Here is a 22,773-nt window from a genome sequence, read left to right as displayed (position 1 = left end):
TAGCCCTCCCTCCTTCCTCATCTCTTTGGCATATACTCCAGGTTAGGCTTGCATACAATTTCATTTTTACTGACAGAGATTCTTATTTGCTAATTCATCTGTTGATTAATTCTACACTTAATTTATATATTTTAACACTTATTATCTCTCTATGATCACTGCAAATTTCTGTTGTTCACTGGCAGAATGCAAATTAAAAAAAGTAAATTAAAAATCATTATATAAGCAATGGAAACTTAGTGTATTGATTAAGAAATAAGGCTTTGGCTTTAGACAGATCAAAGTTTAACGCCTGGTTTTAACACTTGGGAACCCTGGTGGCATAGTGGTTAAGTGCTATGGCTGCTAACCAAGAGGCTGGCAGTTCAAATCTGCCAGGTACCGCTTGGAAACCCTAAGGAGCAGTTCTACTCTGTCCTATAGGGTCACTATGAGTAGGAATCAACTCGATGACAGTGGGTTTGGGTTTTGTTTTTTAGCACTTGGGAAAGTTACTTAACATCTCTTAGATGCTGCTTACTTACCTGTGAAATGGCAACACTAACAATGCCAATAAAAAATGACTAACAATTTATGCAAAGAACTTAGCCAATACCCCCTGAAATTCAGTCACAATATTTATTGTATTTATATCTACAACATTGTCTTATTTATTAATTGGATTAAAACTGTTTTACTGTTTTTTCTAGATAAACTAAAAGCTATTTTAATTATTTTGAAATCTGTAATCCCTAGCATGGTGTTAAGCATATGGTAAGAGTTTAATTAACAGTAAAAGGAATAACAACGGGAAAGCATGTGACTATGACATGGTCTTGATAAAAGACAAAAGAAAGGATATTTCTACCTAGTACGAAAGAAACTTAACCAGAGAATTCAGTACAGTCAATTTTTAAATATGTTTTTATAGCACTGATAAATATATCAGTGAAATATAGACATTAAGGCTCAACAACAAAATCATCAAGTACATAATAAAAAGGGAAGGAACACAAAATAAGAACTTAAAGATTCAAGGAGATAATTTTCCAATTAAATATGCCTGTTTTCCTCAAAATTGGATGTATTAATATAATTTTGGACTGATTAGCCCAAATAGCTGTATCTTGTCCTCCAAATTTAACTTACGAATTAAGAGTTGGATGCACATTTTACTTCAGTAACACAAGCAAAATGAACATCTGCTACCTTTCTGCCATGTAAGTTTGTGTGTTGGGGGGTGGGTGTGAACAGAGCTTCTGATGTGTAACGTTCTTTCCATCTGCACACCAGGTGGCAGTGCATGGTTAATCAGAAGATGAGAACACACATAAAGATTCCTTATATTTTTGAAGGTAATAAATAAATCAAAACTTTGTTTAAAAAACTTTTTTTGTAAATGTCCACAATAAATATACTGTGTTATTTGAGATATCATAAATTAATCATTATTTCAAAATTGTTTTTTTCGATATGTTAAATTGCTGATATAACTTAAATAATATTACTAAGAAACATGACTTTAAGAAATTGGAATAAAACAATATAACCAAACGAGGTTATCCCCAAAGATTTCTATTTATTCATATAAATAAATTTGGACTACATAGTAAAGCCTTGAGGAATTTGGAAAATGACTGTGCAGGATGTTCCCTAAACAATGCAAAGACAAGATCTGGAGGAAAACTGAGCAGATAAGTCTCAGTTGAACTGCCTCCAAGATAGATTTGTGGCTTAAATTAAAATAAAATGCCTTAATGAAGTCTCCTCTTAAAGTAATGGTTTTGCTTTAGAAAATAACACTTTTAAGCATTTAATGTCAAAGAAAGTACTTAAAGGTGAACGAAAAAGAAGAATATTAGTCCATCGAAACTAATCCTAAGGAGCCCTGTTGGTACAGTGGTTAAGTGCTCGGCTGCTAAATGAAAGGTTGGAGAATCAAACCCGTCATCTGCTCTGTGGGGAAAAGATGTGGCAGTCCACTTCAGGAAAAAGCACAGCCTTGGAAAACCTGCGGGGTCACCTGGAGTCGAAATAGATTCCACTGGAAATGGGTTTGGTATTTTTGGCTTAATCTAATCACACTAGCCAAAAATAGTGTGGTCTGTCCTGTAAAAAGAGTAAATAAGTGATAGATAAGAAATTAGTCCACAAAGTTTCACATTTCCATTCTTTGGAAACATTATTTCTAGAAAGAAATCTAAAGCATGTATACATAGAAATATACCTAGCCTCCGGCAACTCACAGGGACCTCTTCCAATTTCAAACCATTTCTCATGCTTTTCTCACCAGTCTTTCTTTAAGTGCATTGCTCTTCCTTTTTTTAAAATCAAATTTAGCATGATAATGATTCTAAAAGGGGTGAGAAAGCAGAACTGTGGCATGAAAAAGGCTACCCAGTAATATTTCCCCTTGAAAGTCACTGCCGTACCTTATGTATCTGTTCAACACAGTCTTGAATTCTAGATGCAACATCATTGAATTGGGAGAAGTGGTTATACGGTGATATTCCTTAATTCCTCTATGATAATATCCACTGCCTCGGTGTTATTCTAAAGTTGATCCTTCAACATCATATATTAGGAATGGGAATTAGAAATGAGTGATATCTTACCTCTAAAGGACAATACAGATGTACAGGGTGATTACACATTGAAAAAACAAACAAAAAAATCATGATGCCTGTAGTATATGTAGGTCCAATAGATCATTTTCTCTCACAAAAAAAAGTACCAATAGTCATAAGCAATAGGTGAAAATAAAATATTTAAGTTAGGTCAATAATTTTCCAACTTTCCTATCAAATGATTTTTCAGAGTTAATTAAGCCCTTTGGAAACTACTAAAAATCAGTTCTTAAACAATGAAAAGGATCAAAAGAAAAAAGTTTTTTTTTCTTAACTTAGGCAACTGCCATAAATGATAAATTACGTGTTTGTGTATGTATATATATATATATATGTGTGTTTGTGTGCACACACACACATGCATATTCACACAGTATACATAGATTCATCTATTACATTTATATTTCATTCTATGAAATTGTTGTAGCTAACAGAATTTTTGTATTTATGCCTTATTATTATGTTAAGTATTACATCGCTGTGTTGAACGTTAGGTATTTCCTTCGAGCACTGTTAGTCAATTTTAACAACAGCATTATTTGCTTGAAGGCAAATAGAAATGCCTCAATGTCTCCATCCAATTAAATCAAAAGAAGATAAAAGTGTTCAATATTTTAATATAATTTACACTTTCTTATAAGTTTTTTTTTTAATTAAAATAACATGGACAACAGTATATGTAAAAATAAGCCTTCCACTGAAGGCATTGTGTTCTATTTGACTGTAATATGGAAGATATAGATATGCTTTAATTATTTTATTGATCCAATAGATTTTTTTTGAGCATCTACAAATATTCCAGGGATTGCTATCAGCAGAAAAAAAAAATTTTAAAGATTTTCTGATATCATTTTAATTATAAAATACTTAATACTTTCAAGCAAATAACATTATCACTAAAAATTGATCAACAGTCCTCAAAGAAAATACATAATGTTCAACATAGTAATGTAACACTTAACATAGTACCCACCCAGTGCCCTCGAGTTGATTTGTTTTAATTATTAGTAGGGCATAAATATAAAAATTTTATTAAATATAACATTTACAATTTGAAATTCATTGTCTTGAGAAACAATGAACATGTCTTTTCATTTTTCCAAAAAGAATAAAAGAGTATGCTTGGAAAAATCCACAAATTTAAAATGGCTAAATGATCAAAAATAGTTTTAAAAATTCTCGTTATTACATTGCTTTTTATTTCTTTCCTTGTTTTTCTTCTTCCAATTATTTGACTTCAAATATTTTACTGAGGTTGTGCTATGTGTCAAGAAATATGCTGAAATGGTGAAATGCAAAGATAAAGAAAAACTAACCCATACTCTCATAAGTTCTTAATATTGCGTACAGGGGAGCGGGAGGCAAGATATACATAAACAAGACCTAAAATAAAAGGGAAACCATATTTATTTGTATAAATGGGTTATAAAATATTTTGTTATATATGAACACAGAATAAATATTGGTCTCAGCTGGATTAGTACGAACTTATAAAGATAGTCGCATTTGAGATAAACATTATAAAAAAAAAGTACTGACTTTAGCCTGTGAAGACAGATTAAAAACTTTCCTAATTAAGGAAAGAGGATGAGCCAAGATATAATAGCAGAAGAGTGCAGGTTAAGTCTGAAGAATGGTTAGTTATTTGGTGGCAGGAGAGGGCTATAAAGATTTAAGGCTAGCAAGGTAAATGTGGGCAGCTATGGGAGCTTTGAAACTCTGGTGGCATAGTGGTTAACAGCTATGGCTCCTAACCAAAAGATTGGCAGTTCAAATCCACCAGGCGCTCCTTAGAAGCCCTATGGGGCAGTTCTGTTCTGTCCTATAGGGTCTGTATGGGTCAGAATCAACTCAATGGCAATGGCTTTGGTTTTGGTTTATTGGAGCTTTATTCAAAGCCGTACTATGCAAGTTTGATTTATTCTGAAAGCACCGAAGCACAAAAAATATTTGAGATGTTGATGGCTTGTTTATAAGAAGTGTTACCTCAGGGGAGAGTTATTCATATTAGAGTAGACTCAAGGGCACCTAACAATTAGCAGAAGAAGCAGAATGATTTAGAGCCACAAAGATAACCATCAGAGGGACCAGGAATACTCTTATCAGGATAATTAGCCTTGTCTTCTTCTGTAATCAAATTATTTCAGAATCATTGCCAGCTACAATGAACTTGGAATCAGAGTAGAATATTTTAAGGTTCTTAAAATTGAATTGCCTGTGCACCCCATGATATGAGCTCAAAGAACTCCAGGTCTATTGATTAATATGCCTTTATAGAGACACTGCCAGTACTTTCTCAAGGCTTCTTTCCCTCCATACTTCTAAAGGTTCCCGGCTCCTACCACCTGCTTCCATGGATTAACATGTATTTTCTTTAGATATGTTAATGTGGTCAAAGAAAAATTGCCCTACATCTATTTCATCTCCTTCTGGGGGCTTTGCTTGAACTCATTAAGTGATGATTTAATGAACTCTCAGCTGGAATTCTATTTCCATCATTTCCCAATTCTTGGAAGCCATCTATAATTATACCTGAGTACTTACAAGAGACACTAGATTAAACAATAATACAAATAATAAATAAATAAATAGTGGATTGGCAAAATATTCATGACTTTTATTTTGCTTACAATTAAATCAGGTTTATTATTTTAAGATAATCTACTTAGAATATTGACTAAACAACTTCAGTTTTCATCTGGGGACAGAAGTAAAGAGGATGATATGAAAACCTTATTGCATTTTCTTCTAGATAAATAGAAAATACATATGATTGTGTACAATTTAGAAATTCTGATTGAGAAGCTAATTAAGAATAACTTTAACAGACAACAATTCTGGCTGTAAGAAGGCACAAGAGATTTAACTAAAGACCACACTGTAGCAAATTTAATACCACATTCTCTCAATGGATTTTGTTAATTGTAATGGTCTCTTCTTCAGCTGCTACAATATTTGAGAATCTTCACATTAAAAAAAAAATTCTTTTCTGGTGGTAACTGAAAAAATCAACTGGTGATAATGATGAAAACCTGTAGCCCCATTCCACTCAAGTTAATTCGAATTCACAGTGACCCTATAGAACAAAGTAAAACTGCCTAATAAGGGTTTCAAGGAGCAGCTGGTGGATTCGAACTGCTGGCCTTTTGGTTAGCAGCTTAGCTTTTAACCAACTGTGCTACCAGGGATCCAACAATGAGAAAGTGAGGCTAAACATAGACTAATTCATAGAGTTACCATGTTCATGAATTTTAAGCATATGCCAAAGTATAAGCAGGTGTTATCAGCTAATATATTGGCTTTCAGTCACTGTGTCTAGTAGTCTTTTATGTTGAAGTATGGATATTTGCACTTCTTAAATTTTTCCTATTGTCTCTAAAAAACTCATTCTATGTTTTGGTTGCCAATTACAAGTTGTCTTTAACATTTCTTAGTCTTAATTTTCTTATCTATAGAGTTAATAATATCTACTTAAAGAGTCATTTTAAAAGTTAATGGGATAGGTCATATTCAGAATCAAGCATGGAACATTTTCGCTATTACAGCTACTACTACCAAAATCATGACCACGATCACTACTCTTACTTGCTTATTTCATTAATAACGTAATAAGCTGTAAACCCAAACCCAATGCCACCCAGTCGGTTCCGACTCATAGGGACATTACAGGACAGAATAGAACTGCCACATAAGGTTTCCAAGGCTGTAAATCTTTACGGAAGCATACTGTCACATCTTTCTCCCATAGAGCAGCTGGTGGGTTTGAACTTCCAACCTTCTGGTTAGCTTCTGCGTGCTTTAACCACTGTACCACCAGGACTCCCTAATAATGTAATGCTAACATTTAATAATGTAAAATTTATTTCCTCTGGGTTTGGTCAATGTTACACCACCCCAAAATTGCCAGTATTTTTTTAACATCCTATAAATTTATTTCAGAAAATACAAAACAGGTGCATTAAAAATAAACTATAATTAAAAAATATTTATAGAGTTCCTCCTATGTGCCAAGGTGTTGCTAACACTGAAGATCTCTCAATGAATAAGACAGGCAGAATCTCCAGCCTCCAAGAGCTTAGCTTCTAATGATGAAAACAAACATGTAATCTGTCAGTTACAATACAGGAAAGTAACTACTATAATAAAGTATAAAGTCCAGTTTGGACATCCGGAAAGGAAACAAGAACATAATGGGGCATAGAGTGGGAAAGGGTTTTATTAATCTGGGTTAAAGAATGAAGGTGGAAGGCCCATGGAACAAAACAAGACTAAATGGGTGCACCAGCCCTGGGGTAGGGACTGGAAGGCAGGAGGGAACAGGAAAGCTGGTAATAGGGAACCCACGGTTGAGAACAGAGAGTGTTGACACGTGAGGTTGTTAACCAACATCATACAACAATGTGTGTACTAACTGATGAGAAACTAGTTTGTTTGTAAGCCTTCATCTAAAGTTCATTTAAAAAAAAGTATATCTATTTGGAAGGTCTTTGATAATGTGTCAATGTTCTTTACTATACCTCTCATGCAGATTAAATTCCTCCTGGGGGGAAAAAAAAGGAATGTAGTTGGAGAGTGGATAATTCCAAGTATAAAGACCTGCATGAGGTTTAAAAAAAAAAAAAAAAGATATCTAATCTAAGAATTATAATAAAAAACCCACTGCCATCGAGTCGATTCCGACTCATAGCGACCCTATAGGACAGAGTAGAACTGCGCCATAGAGTTTCCAAGGAGCACCTGGCAGATTTGAACTGAATTATAGTAAAAAAAAGGAACACTTCTAGGCCCAGGAGGCAACGTGCCCAATGATTCAGAGAAGAGGAGAAACTGAAAACAGTTCAAAAAGGTTGAAACATACAATTTGATGGGTGAAGTAGCTAGAGACCTAAACCAAGACCATATCATGAAGAGCAATGAAAGCTATTTTAAGAACGTTTTACTTTATCTTAAAGGAAATAATAACGGGAGGGTTCTGAGCAGGGAATGATATGATCAGATCCAACTGTGGAAAGATCACAATTTCTTCTTGTGTGTGGATAATGGTGGCCTAGCAGACTGGTTAAGAGGCTGTAGCAGTATTCTGATAGGGAGGCAAGTAAAAATAGCAAGAAATGAAGAGAAATTTTGAGGGCAGACACAAGTAAAGCATTCTGTGTTGAAATAGTGACTATTCCTGTTTATAATATACTCCTGTAGTCCCTGCTACACAGTGTCTGCTGTGATGGTAATAATAGATTTTACTGTTTCCCCTAAAATTCAGGTGAGAAAAAAAAAAACCTTATTAGAAGAATATGTAAAGTTTTATCAGGTATCTCATGATGTCTTAGTAGTTGTTCTTTCCCTTGCATGCTTGTTAGACCTTTTCAACACTGCCATGCTTTGTGAGAATAGAAGAGGGAAACTATCACTGATGGCCAGTCAGAAAGGGAAAGGAAAACGGCCTCCTCTGAAGCAAAGACTAAGGGCCAAGTTATGTAGTCATCTAGAACCATGGTTCTTAAACCTGGCTGTAGAATATAAACACCCAAATAACAATAAATAAAAAATATGTACCTATGTATATACATGTCCAGCCAATCCCCACCATGTCCTACCACCTGAATTGTGAAATATGGCTGTCCTGATTGAATCTCTTACGATTTACCTGACTTGACTTAAAACCAAGTTAAAAATTTAAAAACTGAATTCAAATTTCTTTATATTTTTAATTCTTAGCACAGTGACTGGCACATTGTCAGTCATTCAATAATTGCTTAATTCACTTAACAGATATGTATTGACAGCTGCTGAGCATAATATAGGAAAAGGAAGATTAATGCCTCAAGATCCTTACAATGTAGAGCAGTGGTTTTCAAACTTTTTTGACTACTAAGGTGTATTTACAAAATACATTTTACATATAACTCAGTGTGTATGTGCAAGTACATACACCAGAAACACACACACACACACAACTGAAAAAGTATTTTCACAAAGTGATACTTATCCTAACCATGTGCAACACATTTGGATATTTTTATTCTATTCTGTTCTGTTCATTTTTGTAAAATAAAAAAAAGTGATGGCTGTGACCCTTCTTATTGATTTCTATACCAACCAAAGGCAGCCATCCAGTACTTTGAAAGACTTTTTGAAGAATATTCTAACTCTATTTCTGAACATTGACAGTACCATGCTGTGCAGGTGATTTTATTTCAGTAAAAATACCAAAATTTTAGAGTCTTAAAAATAAATTCTAATTATTTCAAAGACAATTCAATCCATTTTTGACTAAGACACAGGATTTTACTCGTACTACCAAGAAACTAAACTGTTCATGGGTAAAGAGAATAACTCTTTAAGAATCACAATTATTTTTTATACTCTGAGATAATTCCCTAAATGAACTCTGTCAGCAATAGTTAGGGAAAAAATCTAAAACTGAGGGACGTTTACACCAATAATATCACATACAATATTAAAATCATGAATAGGAAAACATATATTAATACCATGGGTTTACTGAATTGTCCTTAATAATTCATATTTAATAAATAATAAAGACAATTTCTTTCACTTTAGATAAGCATAGAATGAGAGAGTTGCTATAAATACAGAAGATCTATAACCATGGCATTCCCAACAAAAGAAAGAGAAGGCATATCCATTTTATTAAGCAACTTACCTAATCAGCATACACTCATTAAGCCACAAGATTGTCTTCTTTGCTACTAAGTGCTTTACTGATATCTTTCATAAGGAGCCCTGTGCCTCACATACCAATGATGATTTCGACTTACGGCAAAGACTTTGTTTCCGTAGTCCATATCTGTTATCTGTTCACTCTATAGCAATAGAAGTTTAACCAGGATATATCCGCCCAGCTAAATACTACATTTCCCAGTATCCTTTGCTGTTAAGTATGTTTGTATGACCAGGGTCTAGATAATAAGCAAAAGACAAGTGATATGTGAAACTGCTGCGTCATGAACTTATAAGGAAAGATGCTCCCCTCCTTCTTTCCCCACTTCTGTTGGTTGGAAATGTGGACATGTTGACAACCTATTGCCTAAATAATGGAAGTCAGGTGTTGTGGATGGTGCACACTGCAACGTGAGAGAAAACTAAACAAATCTTGTTTAAGCTTCTATTGTTTTCTTTTATTAAAGCAGCCAAACCTGTATCCTAAATAATACAGAATTCATATTCCAACATTTATACCTCCAAACTGCATGAGAAAAGAGTAGTTAAGTGAGTAAAGCTTATTTACAATATAGAAACATGAATAATTGGCAAAAGCATGGAAGGATGTGAGGTTGCCCAAGTTAATATGGTAACAGAAAGGTCATAAATTCCCAAATCAGCTATCAAAGAGTGTCAAATAAACATTTCCTGGAGGATAAGGCTACTTGTCTCCTACAGACTGAAGCTTATTTATTTATTTGACAAGATGAAACTTTCTTGTATATATTTCCTGCAAAATACTGAAATGGAACATAACTGCATCCCTCACATCACTACACCAAAATGTCAAAAGATTCACTTCTCAGCAGGAAAATGCACAGCCACATATGAAAGGATTCCACATTTTAAATGCTGTATTAACACCTCAGTGCAGAGTCAAATGGAGACGACTGTATTGTGAACAAGTGTAATATTATCAAATAGCATACGTAAAGAATCTTAACAAAATAAAAGAAAAAAGCTAAAACATTATTGACTCTTGCAATGGAGAACGTCTCTTAAAGCTACAACCATTCAGAGTGATAAACCTTTCAATAATTCCAAATTTTGAAATAACTTGCTCCTTAGGCAATTAATTTGGAGATATTGCAATGTATTGGTTATTTATTTGGCACCTATATCTTCAGTACTTGGACTCTTTGTACATCTCCTGTAAGAAAGCACGCAGATGAATTACAAACAGCTATTTGATAACATCACCAAGACTTCAGACCCTATTGACCGATTACATTTTTTCCATATATTATTGACAAAGCATTTTTGATCATCTGATTGCTGAGAGTAACAGGAAATCACTGATCTAATATTTCCAACATTAGTAGGATATACTTGATAGATCCTTCCTTCCTTCCTTAGGTTAAATTCTCAACAAAATATGATGCTAAGAATGTAAATGAAAGTCAAGTACAGAAGCTCTAAAAGTGGAACCTAGGGAAAATATCAGACCTTTTCTCCTTCCTATTCTTGGTATATGCCATGATAAAAAAAAAAAAAAAATGCCATGATAAAAAAAAAAAAACTTAAATGAAATACTGATGGTAATGGCACTTCCAAGTTTCTGAAAGGAAGGAGATTGAATACAGACATTGAGGAGCTAAAAGACAGTGCAAAATGTATTCTTTTCTCAGTAATGTTTCATTTATATAAAGGGAATGTTAGAGATGGTCTTAAACTTGGTAGCAATTATCTAATAAGAGAGTACATTGAATTCTGATGAGAAAACTTTAGTTGGCTAAGAAGTACTTCTGATGATTTCACCCTAGAACTGAAATGAAATAGCGAAGTCCAGAACAAATGTCACCCAGTTTTCATCTCTATGTAGGTTTACTAGTTAGATACTCATATTCAAGGAGTGTGAAGTGCAGAAGAGACAAAGTAAAAAACATGAGGAGGGACCTATGTTGATTTTATTAATTGGTTTAAAGGTATACTAGCCACTTTTTATGCCTCTGAATCTCTTAGGTAGTTATCCTGGTCTAATGCATTTAGCATTGAGGTGGTTCCATCTGAAATGCATGAGGCTCAGCCAACTGAAGCTGGAGCCTCATTGCTGCATAGGATAATACTTCCTAGATGTGTTAGTTTTATAAACTTTTGCCATTTTTTTCCTTTTTTAATGTGAGATAATGGTGGAAGCATGATTATGACTTTCCTGTGTGATAGGGAGCCCCAATGGATTTGTTCTGGTTGTTCTGTGTCATATTTGGAAAACCCAGAGGTTTCCCATGTAACTCTGTTGAAAAGCCAAACCAAACCCAGTGCCGTGGAGACCATTATGACTAACAGTGACCCCCGCCCCAGGGTTTCCAAGGCTGTAAATCTTTACTAAGGCAGGCTGCCACATTTTTCTTCCATGGAACCACTGGTGGTTTTGAGCCACTGACTTTTCTGGTTAGCAGTCAAATGTTTTAACCACTGCACCAGCAGGGATCCCTATTACAAAGGCGCTTGCAACAAACTATTTAGTTCTCATTGGTATACTGTCATTCCACAGATGGTTAGCACCAGAGTGTCACTCACATTATAGGTGGCTTATATTACCAGATCATATATCTCAAAATCCAAAACTCATATAAAAAATTCGGGATTAGTCTTTGAATCAGTATGCCATAAGTGAAAAAACATGGCATAAAAAAAAAAGATTTAAAATAAAACTTTAGTAAAAATCACTAATAATTGAACATATTTAGTTTGCATAATCCCCCATGTGTCTGTCAGTTTGTCGTACTGTGGGGGCTTGCATCTTGCTGGGATACTGGAAGCTATGCCACAGGTATTCAGATACCAGCAGGGTCACCCATGGAGGACAGGTTTCAGCTGAGCTTCCAGACTAAGGCAGACTAGGAAGAAGGACCTTGCAGTCTACTTCTGAAAAGCATTAGCCAGTGAAAACCTTATGAATAGCAGTGGAACACTGTCTGATATAGTGCTGGAAGATGAGCCCCCCAGGTTGGAAGGCACTCAAAAGATGACTGGGGAAGAGCTGCCTCCTCAAAGTAGAGTCGACCTTAATGATGTGGATGGAGTAAAGCTTTTGGGACCTTTACTTGCTGATTTGGCACGACTCAAAATGAGAAGAAACAGCTGCAAATATCCATTAATAATTGGAACCTGGAATGTATGAAGTATCAATCTAGGAAAATTAGAAATCGTCAAAAATGAAATGGAACACATAAACATCGATATCCTAGGCATTAGTGAACTGAAATGGACTGGTATTGGCCATTTTGAATCGGAAAATCATATAGTCTACTATGCTGGGGTGACAACTTGGAGAGGAATGGCGATGCATGCATTGTCAAAAAGAACATTTCAAGATCTATCCTGAAGTACAATGCTGTCAGTGATAGCATAATATCCATACGCTTATAAGGAAGACCAGTTAATACGACTATTATTCAAATATATGCACCAGCCACTAGGGCCAAAGATGAAGAAATAGAAGATTTTTATCAGCTTCTGCATTCTGAAATGGATCGAACATGCAATCAAGATGCATTGATAGTTACTGGTGATTTTAATGTGAAAGTTGGAAACAAAGAAGAAGTATTGGTAGTTAGAAAATATGGCCTTGGTGATAGAAACAATGCCGGAGATCGAATGATAGAATTTTGCAATACCAACAACTTCTTCACTGTAAATACCTTCTTTCACCAACATAAATGGCAACTATATACATGGGCCTTGCCAGATGCAACACACAAAAATCAAATTGACTACATCTGTGGAAAGAGATGATGGAAAAGCTCAATATCATCAGTCAGATCAAGGCCAGGGGCTGACTGTGGAACAGCCATAAATTGCTCATATGCAATTCAAGGTGAAACGGAAGAAAATCAGAGCAAGTCCACGAGAGTCAAAATATGACCTTTAGTATATCCCACCTGAATTAAGAGACCATCTGAAGAATAGATTTGATGCATTGAACACCGATGGCCAAAGACCGGATGAGTTGTGGAAGGACATCATACATGAAGAAAGCAAGAAGTCATTGAAAAGACAGGAAAGAAAGAAAGATGGATGTTGGAGGAGACTCTGAAACTTGCTCTCGAACGTCAGCCAGCTAAAGCAAAAGGAAGATTTGATGAAGTAAAAGAACTAAACAGAAGGTTTCAAAGGGCGGCTTGAGAAGACAAAGTAAAGTATTATAATGACATGTGCAAAGAGCTGGAAATGGAAAACCAAAAGGGAAGAACACGCTCGGTGCTTCTCAAGCTGAAAGAACTGAAGAAAAAATCCAAGCCTTGAGTTGCAATAGTGAAGGATTCTATGGGGAAAATATTAAATGACCCAGGAAGCATCAAAAGAAGTTGGAAGAAATACAGAGTCATTATACCAAAAAGAATTAGTGATGTTCAACCATTTCCAGAGGTGGCATATGATCAGGAACCGATGGTACTGAAGGAAGAAGTCCAAGCCACTCTGAAGGCATTGGCGAAAAACAAGGCTCCAGCAATCGATGGAATATCAATTGAGATGTTTCAACAAACAGTTGCATTGCTGGAGGTGCTCACTCGTCTATGCCAAGAAATATGGAAGACAGCTTCCTGGCCAACTGACCGGAAGAGATTCATGTTTATGCCTATTTCCAAGAAAGATGACCCAACCAAATATGGAAATTATAGAATAATATCATTAATATCACATGCAAGTAAAATTCTGCTGAAGATCATTCAAAAACAGCTGCAGCAGTATATCGACGGGGAACTGCTAGAAATTCAGACTGGTTTCAGAAGAGGACGTGGAACCAGGGATATCATTGCTGATGTCAGATGGATCCTGGGTGGAAGCAGAGACCACCAGAAGGATGTTTACCTCTGTTTTATTGACTATACAAAGGCATTCGACTGTGTGGATCATAACAAATTACGGATAACATTGCAAAGAATGGGAATTTCAGAACACTTAATTGTGCTCATGAGGAACATTTACATAGATCAAGAGGCAGTTGTTTGGACAGAACAAGGGGACACTGCATGGTTTAAAGTCAGGAAAGGGTTGTATTCTTTCACCATACCTATTCAATCTGTATGCTGAACAAATAATAAGAGAAGCTGGACTATATGAAGAAGAACGGGGCATCAGGATTAAAAGAAGACTCATTAACAACCTGCGTTATGCAGATGACACAACCTTGCTTGCTGGAAGTGAAGAGGACTTGAAGCACTTACTAATGAAGATCAAAGACCACGGCCTTCAGTATGGATTGCACCTCAACATAAAGAAAACAAAAATCCTCACAACTGGAGCAATGAGCAACATAACGATAAATGGAGAAAAGATTGAAGTTGTCAAGGATTTCATTTTACTTGGATCCACAATCAACAGCCTTGGAAGCAGCAGTCAAAAAATTAAAAGATGCGTCGCATTGGGTAAATCTGCTGCAAAGGACCTCCTTAAAGTGTTGAAGAGCAAATATATCACCTTGAAGACTAAGGAGCGCCTGACCCAAGCCATGGTATTTTCAATCGCATCATATGCATGTGAAAGCTGGACAATGAATAAGGAAGAATGAAGAAGAATGGATGCCTTTGAATTGTGGTGTTGGTGATGAATATTGAATATACCATGGACTGCCAGAAGAACGAACAAATCTGTCTTGGAAGAAGTACAACCAGAATGCTCCTTAGAAGCAAGGATGGCGAGACTGCGTCTTACATACTTTGGACATGTTGTCAGGAGGGATCAGTCCTTGGAGAAGGACATCATGCTTGGTAAAGTACAAGGTCAGCAGAAAAGAGGAAGACCCTGAACGAAGTGGACTGACACAGTGGCTGCAACGATGGGCTCAAGCATAACAACAATTTTAAGGATGGTGCAGGACCGGGCACCATTTCATTCTGTTGTGCATAGGGTTGCTATGAGTCAGAACCAACTCGACAACACCTAACAACAACAGCAACAGTTTCCATAATTCTCCATAGTATAATCATAATAGAGAAAGAATATAAAATTCTTCAAAAATCAAATTAAACCAACTGTTTGTATGTTTCTTTCTCTCTCTCTTGGTCTCAGTAAAAAGTAAGTCGAAAGAAATTTTTAGAAAATTCAACCTCTGTTGGGATATTTAGGCAAAATATGGAACTATAAGAAACATTAAGAACCTTAGCAGATATCCACTGTGTGACTTTCACAAGTGTGAATGAATGTCTTTAAAATTCAATTTAATATGAGAAGCCTGTAGAAAAAATTTGACCAAAAATTGCATAAAAAGGAAAAAAAAAAAAAACCCAACTCTGTCCTTTATCATCATTTAGTCAAATTGTTATAAATAATGAGAAAGCTACAGCATCTAGACATCTCTGAGACCAGTGTCTTTGCTTCTGTGGCATGAATGGAAAACATTTTGCCTCCTACAGAATGTCACTGGCGATGATGATGTACTGAGAGAATGTGAGATAAGAACTGTCTTACCAAAGTCTATCCATAATCAGGGGGCAACACATCTAGGTCTAAAACAGAAATTCAGTTTCTTTGGCCACTCTTATCTGTCTACCAGTGCGTAAACAGATACAACTCCGGTCCTGACAATGAAGACAGGCATTCTTCTTGTATTGTCACAAAATAAAAAAAAAAAAATAATAGTACAGATAAAAATATTTAAATGTAAACTACTCACCAATTCCAATGAAAGCAGCTTTGTAGCCTTCCTCTTTCAAAGTATTAAGAGTCATTTCATTCACTGAGAGGCTTTTACCACAAATTATCTATAAGAAATAACATTTTAAATAGTATGTTTTAACATATTTTCTTAATTAAAACTTTAATCTTTAACATCAAAAAGAACTGAAAGAGTCAAAACTAACTCTCTATGAGTGTGTGTGTATGCATATATGAGACCTTTTTCTTTTAACTGTACTTTAGATGAAGGTTTACAGAACAAACTAGCTTCTCATTAAACAGTTAGTTAGTACACATATTGTTTTATGACATTGGTTAACAGCTCCACGACATGCTGACACTCTCCCTTCTCCACTTTGCCTTCCCTATTACCAGATTTTCTGTCTCCTCCTGCCTTCTAGTCCTTGCCCCTGGGCTGTTCTAGTCCTTGCCTCTTTAGTCTTGTTCTGTTTTATGGGCCTGTCTAATTTTTGGCTGAAAGGTGAACTTTGGGAATGACTTCATTACTGAGCTAAAAGGGTGTCTGGGAGCCATACTCTCGAGGTTTCTCCAGTGTTTGTCAAGCCAGTAAGTCTGGTCTTTTTTTGTGAGTTCGGATTTTGTTCCACATTTTTCTCCAGCTCTGTCTGCAACCCTCTATTGTGATCTGTGTCAGAGCAGTCAGTGGTGGTAGCCAGACACCATCTAGTTGTATTGGACTCAGAATGGTGGAGGCCATGGTAGTTGCGGTCCATTAGTCCTTTGGACTAATATTTGTATACGAGACAATTCTTTTCTTTTAATACATGGGCTTACATACACTCCAAATTGTATAATATACACAACACTAACAGATTTAAGAATTAAATGCATTTTTGCTTTTTAATGAAGTAGCAGGAACAAAGTCAGTGTAATTAAAATTAGGTTAATAAACTTTCACAGCTTGCTTAATATGTTCAATAAACTATGCTGGGCTCTTTAAACAATAAAGTGACAAATGAGATCCAGTTCCTGACTCAATATATAATCAAATACACAATGGGTAGTGCAAATGGTTAACACATTCACCTGCTGACCAAACGGTTGGAGGTCTGAGTCCACCAAAGGCAACTCAGAAGAAAGGCCTGAAAATCTATGTCTGAACAATCGGCCATCGAAAACCCCACAGAGCAGAGTTCTATTCTGACACACATGGGGTCGCCATGACTCAGAATCGACTTGATGGCAACTGATTTAAGCAGGTGTCAGAAATATACTTCCTTGCCACCATGAATAATAATAGCAAGAAGGAGCAGATGCTGGCAAGGTGGGCCCATGAAATAAAGACCAATCAAATTAAAAAACTACATTCTGAAAGCTGGACCCTATGCAAAAGCCAAGACAGGAAGGAAACAGAAGAATCCACATCCCGTAGGGGGCATCACGCACAACCATGGTGCTTTCCTCAGACTCCTCAAAAGCTGATCCACTGAGCTAACTGGTATAGTCAGCATTCAAAAAGTAAAAAATGGTTTTAAGAAAAATCAAGGTAGATAGGAAACAGATCTAAGAAAAATTCTCTAATTCTCTTTTTGAAAAAATACTAGGCTTGATATACTTCCCTTTGTTCAAGGATGGCAAAAAATAAAAAATTAAACAAAATGAGATACAAGACCTGTGAAAACATTTTGAAACAAAAGATCATGCCACTAAAGAAATTTTTAAAAAACTAATTTGTACAAATGAGTTACTTCCAAAACCAGTAATGAATATTAGATGTGTGTTTTTTTTGCACTTAAAAATCAAGAAAATGATTTTTGAAACAAGCAATTGAAAATGAAAAAAAAAAAGGCACCATGTTAAAAAGAAAAGGAAATTCTACTTTTAAAATCCATGTACCAATTAAAGGAGATACAAAACTAAATAAAGAATGCAGAAACAACTCTGGTGTAAAAGGAAAAACAAAGTTACAATTACTCAAAGAAAAATAGCAATAATAAAATAACAAAAACTTATGGATGCTGACATGGTTTATTCAGAGAGGAATTAATAATTTCCAATGCCTTCATTATTCTATCTGGAAAAATGAAAATTAAATAAGTATGCAACTCAAGAGTTGTTAAAAAAGAATAACAAATAAGGTAAAGATAGCAGGAGGAAACAATAAAAATGAAGTCAGAAATTACTGAATAAAAAGACATAAAACTCTGAGAGTTGGTTCTTTAAAAAAAAAAAAAAAGAACCAAGACTACATTAATTAGAGAAACTACTATCTAGTATTACCAAGAAAAAAAAAAAAGTAAAGAAACCAGTACCTAGTATTATCAAGCAAAAAAGAGTAAACACAATGTATAACTTTAAAAAATATGAAAGAAAACATAATCACAGGTAAGGTGAGATTTATTTTTTATTAAGGAATAGCATATTTAAATAAAAAAATATAGGCTAATAATTTCAAAAGTCTCAATGAAATGGAAGATTTTTGTAGAAAATACATACTGGCCAAATTGAAGTGAAACTAAAGTAAATGGAAAAGACCAATAACCATGGAAAAAATGAAGAAAAAAAGTTTGTCAAGTTCTGTCTCTCATAAAAAGGCTTTGAAGTCAGAAGAATAAATTTTTCAAATTTAGTAGAAAGGTAAGTCTCATGACAATATTCTTGCGAACAATAAAATAATGTAATTGCATGTGTATTTTTATAAAGCTAGAATATTTCTATTACACAAAACTCATAAAGATAAGAGAAAATAATAATAATAATAAAACAAAATTAGGCTTTCAGTAGATTTGACACTCTACAAGAGCAGCAACAAACTCTAAAATAAGTCAATACTTCACTTAATCACTATTAAATTTCCAGTCTTAATATTCATTGTATAAATAAGTGAATATCAAAGAAAAATTTTTAAACCATTGAGAAAACAAATCTAGTTCTATATGTGCAAATACAATAAAATACGATGCAAACTAGACATATTCCAGAAATCCAACATATTAACAGCAACTATGTTTTAAAATGCACCCATTTTAAAGAAGAGTTGCCTGTTTCTGGGATGCTGAACAGGTTTCTGTGCAGTTACCAGACTAAGACCGATTAGGAAGAAAGGCCTTGAGATCTACGTCTAGAAAAATCGGCCAGTGAAAACCCTATGGATCACAGTGGTCCAATCCTTTTTTAAATGGGGTTGCCATGAGTTGAGGGCCAAATCTACAATAGCAGCTAATAATAAAAACAAAGTTTTAAGAAAGGGCAGTTGGAAAAATTTAGCACCTCTTCTTCATTAATTTTTTGTAAAAAACTAAAAATTTTTGTAATTAAGACTAGAAAAATAAAGTACTTGATCTGATTAAAAATTCTACCTTAGAGACAAGAAAAAAAGGCCATGTATCATCGCTGTTTTATAACACACTAGAGATTCCAGTCAATGAAATAGGGTAAGAAAAAATATATGAAAAGTACAAATAGTAAATAACATTTTCATTATATTCTTATGATATTTGACATAAAAAATTCATGAAGAATCAATAGAAAATAAATCTTAGAAAAAGAACTAATCTGTAAGTTTGTTCTTGGTTGCTGTCGAGTTGATCTGACTCACTGGGATCCTGTGTGGGCAAAGCAGAACTGTGCTTCATAGGGTTTTCAAAGCTGTGACATTTTGGAAGCAGATCACCAGGCCTTACTGCCAAGGCATCTATAGGTGTGTTTCAAACACTAACCTTTCAGTTAAGAGGTAATTGTTCAGCGCTTAACCACATGGGACCCCATAAGGTTATTAGATGGATAAGAAAAAAAATTATTCAACAATAAATTCATCTAAAGGAGATAACTGGGAGGTAAGATGATAAATAAAATTCAGTTTTAGATATGATGAGTTTATGTTATTTGAATGATATGCTCATTAAACTACTAAGAATACCGTGGAGTTTGAAAAGAAATGATGGTGCTAGACTAGTCCTCAGCATACTACATGGCAAAAGTAAACCGCATAATTATTTATTGAATAAATAAAACAAAACTATTAAAAAAAAAAAAAAACAGAAGAATAGGAGGATAAACAAGATAATGGTAGACCATGAAAGGAAAGACAGACAGAGGAAGTGGAAGATGGAGAGGAAAAAGGAGAGTGTGGGAGGGAAGTAAAGGGAGGCAAGAAGGAGAGGGAAGGAGGAAGAGTGACAGGGGTCAAACAGTTTTCTTTTCAGGAAATTATTGTTGAGTTTAAAATATATGGAGCCCTGGTGGCACAGTGGTTAAGAGCTAGGCTGCAAACAAAAAGGTCAGCAGTTCGAATCCATCAGCTGCTCCTTGGAAACGCTATGGGGCAGCTCTACTCTGTCCTACAGGGTCGCTATGAGTCTGAACTGACTTGATGGCAATTGGTTTGTTTTTTTTTTGTTTTTTAAAATATATAATGTCAGTTGTATATAACTTAGGGCAAACAGAAGCCAATTATAAGAAGAATGTGGATGATGAGGGAAAGGAGGTAACAACTGTATGGAACATTTTTAAAACATATCTTCTATTTTACAAAAGTTGAAAGATCATAAATGCTGCAAGTGTCTCGTGAACAGATGCAAGGAATTCCAGAACTGAAGAGGAATCTCATTGCTGCATCTCCTCAGATAGTGATTTATGGTTCACAAAGCAAGTTTGAATATTTTATCTCCTTTGCATCTTCAAACACCACGAGAAGTGGGCAAGACATTATTATTAACCTCCTCATTATCTTAGGTTTTAATTTTTTCTCAATAATGTAATAAAATCATAGGGTTCAGAATTCAAAATGTACAAAATGATGTCTTTCTCACACATTTCCAGAGGTAATCAGTGCTATGAGATTCTTATAACTTTCCAGAGATACTCTATGCATATATAAACAGATACGTGTATATTTTATACAGATGTTAGCAGCATATTTTCACTTTTAAACAGACCAAGGTTAGGAGCATTAATTTACTTTGCCAAGGTTATATGAATATAAAGTAAGAGTGTAGCATGATTACAACTAAAATACATATTTTCTTGCACTCATTACATTGACTGCTATTATATCTTGATGACTTTTCATATAAGAATTATGAGCATGTTTTAATTTATGCAATGTATTCAATATACTGTGAAAATTAAATGCATCTTTGCAATTACTTACATAATAAATTCAAAAATTTGTAAAATTAATTTCTGATTCCTTTCCAATTGGTAGTAACCCCTAATTTATTAGTTCAAAGTCTTAATAAATAAGCATTTTCTTATTTAAAGGCATTTAGGTTACAATTTATATTAAAAATAAAAGACATTTAAATAAATTTTCAAAATACATTTTTGTAAAGCAAATAATCCCCCCTAAATTATTTATGTTGAACATTGCATTTTTGATGGTTGGCTTTTCATAAAGTTATGCACAACCATACAGATAGTCGCCGATTTACGATGTATTTGAGTTACAGCAAACTGCACTTACGACCCTCTTTTTTTCAAATGTACATCTTATTGTTAATAATATGTAGTACATACAATGCTGCAGCTCATAATTTGCTTATATTATCATTCTCGGGTGTTTTTTCTAAACTAAATTGGGGACCTCAGTTGCTTGAAAACATGAACCCAAACGCTGATTTCTCTGCTAACGTCAACAGGCAGATTCAGGGAGGAGTGAAATGTTACCCTCAAAATATAGGAAGAAAAAAAGAAAAGGACCATACAGACAACTGTAACTAGTTTTCTGACTAGAAATGCTATTCTCATTCCCAGGGATAATCCAAATGATCCAGAACCTTCCACAAGTGGAGTAATTACTGCAATGGACAAAATGCCAGTGTTATCCAACTCTTCTTCATCATCTGGGTAAATTTTTATGATCTGTGTATTTTTTATGCATGTATTAAAATATATCTGTAAGTTCATATGTAATGTTTCCAACCCGCAAAGACAAATAAAGATCCGATTTATAAAAATAAATTTATTGATAATAAAAGACAATAATAATGAAAACTTAAAAAAAAATAAATATATAAGAGGTTTTCAAATTATGTCAGAACCAATTTACAGCAGAGTCTCCTGAATGGAACCGTGTTGTAAATTGGGGACCACCTGTACCGTGTTCTTGCTTTCACACTTTTTGTTTAGTGATTATGTTTACATGTTTCATCACCCCGTCATTGCCAAATAAAATTATTTAGAAGGGCAAAATAACAGAAACATTGTTTTGAGTGTTTCTCATTTTATTAATTAATTTTAATCTTTATTGGCTAAATGCAAGAGCCAAGAGTAGTTCCTTAATCACTTTTCAAAATATCTGTTGCATTTACTTACAGAATATATTATGTAAATCATAGTACTTTGCTAAGCTATTGTGCTATATCTCTAAGGAAAACTAACATTTTTGAAACAACAATAACAACATGTGCAAGTGAACTGCCAGGGTATATTCGTAATTAATTGAAAATGGCAGCATCTAACAGTTACATATTAAAAACACAATGCATCAACTTTTCAACTATCTTAAAACAAACAACACAATATTTAGTTCACAAAACAATAACACAAAGCTGTTGTTTTTACCCCAGTCACTTAGCGCTTATGTTGAGAGAGGGTTATCACATTACCATCACTAATATGATACACATCATAAGTAAAAATAAACCACTGTAAGAAGCCACACTCCAAATTGTGAAATGTGAATATTTCAGAGTGTGCACAATTTGCATGCAAAAAACATGATTAAAGAAACCAAATCCTCCTATTAGCTGCACTGAACCCCTAAAGCAATTTAGGAATTTGTTTCTTACAGACAATTAATCACATGCAGGCGTGCCAGATGAGAACTATTGATTGCCCTTTTCCAGGCTAGTGGCATTCA

The 22,773-nt window shown here is 34.6% G+C and overlaps 1 protein-coding gene across 4 annotated transcripts in view; it reads right to left on the bottom strand.

Moving 5' to 3' along the window:
* The window catches only part of DPYD (dihydropyrimidine dehydrogenase), a 981,230-nt gene that overhangs the window by 686,834 nt on the left and 271,623 nt on the right, over positions 1 to 22,773 (bottom strand). For all 4 annotated transcript variants that reach the window (XM_049875731.1, XM_049875734.1, XM_049875732.1 and 1 more), the window contains one exon: positions 15,949 to 16,036. In XM_049875731.1, coding sequence (XP_049731688.1) covers positions 15,949 to 16,036 — 88 coding nt within the window. The remainder of the gene's footprint in view (positions 1 to 15,948; positions 16,037 to 22,773) is intronic.

Source organism: Elephas maximus, chromosome 3 (genome assembly GCF_024166365.1).
Source record: "Elephas maximus indicus isolate mEleMax1 chromosome 3, mEleMax1 primary haplotype, whole genome shotgun sequence".
Taxonomy (NCBI): Eukaryota; Metazoa; Chordata; class Mammalia; order Proboscidea; family Elephantidae; genus Elephas; species Elephas maximus.
The sequence above is the reverse complement of the archived record's forward strand: the minus strand, read 5'-3'. Positions and strand labels throughout refer to the sequence as shown.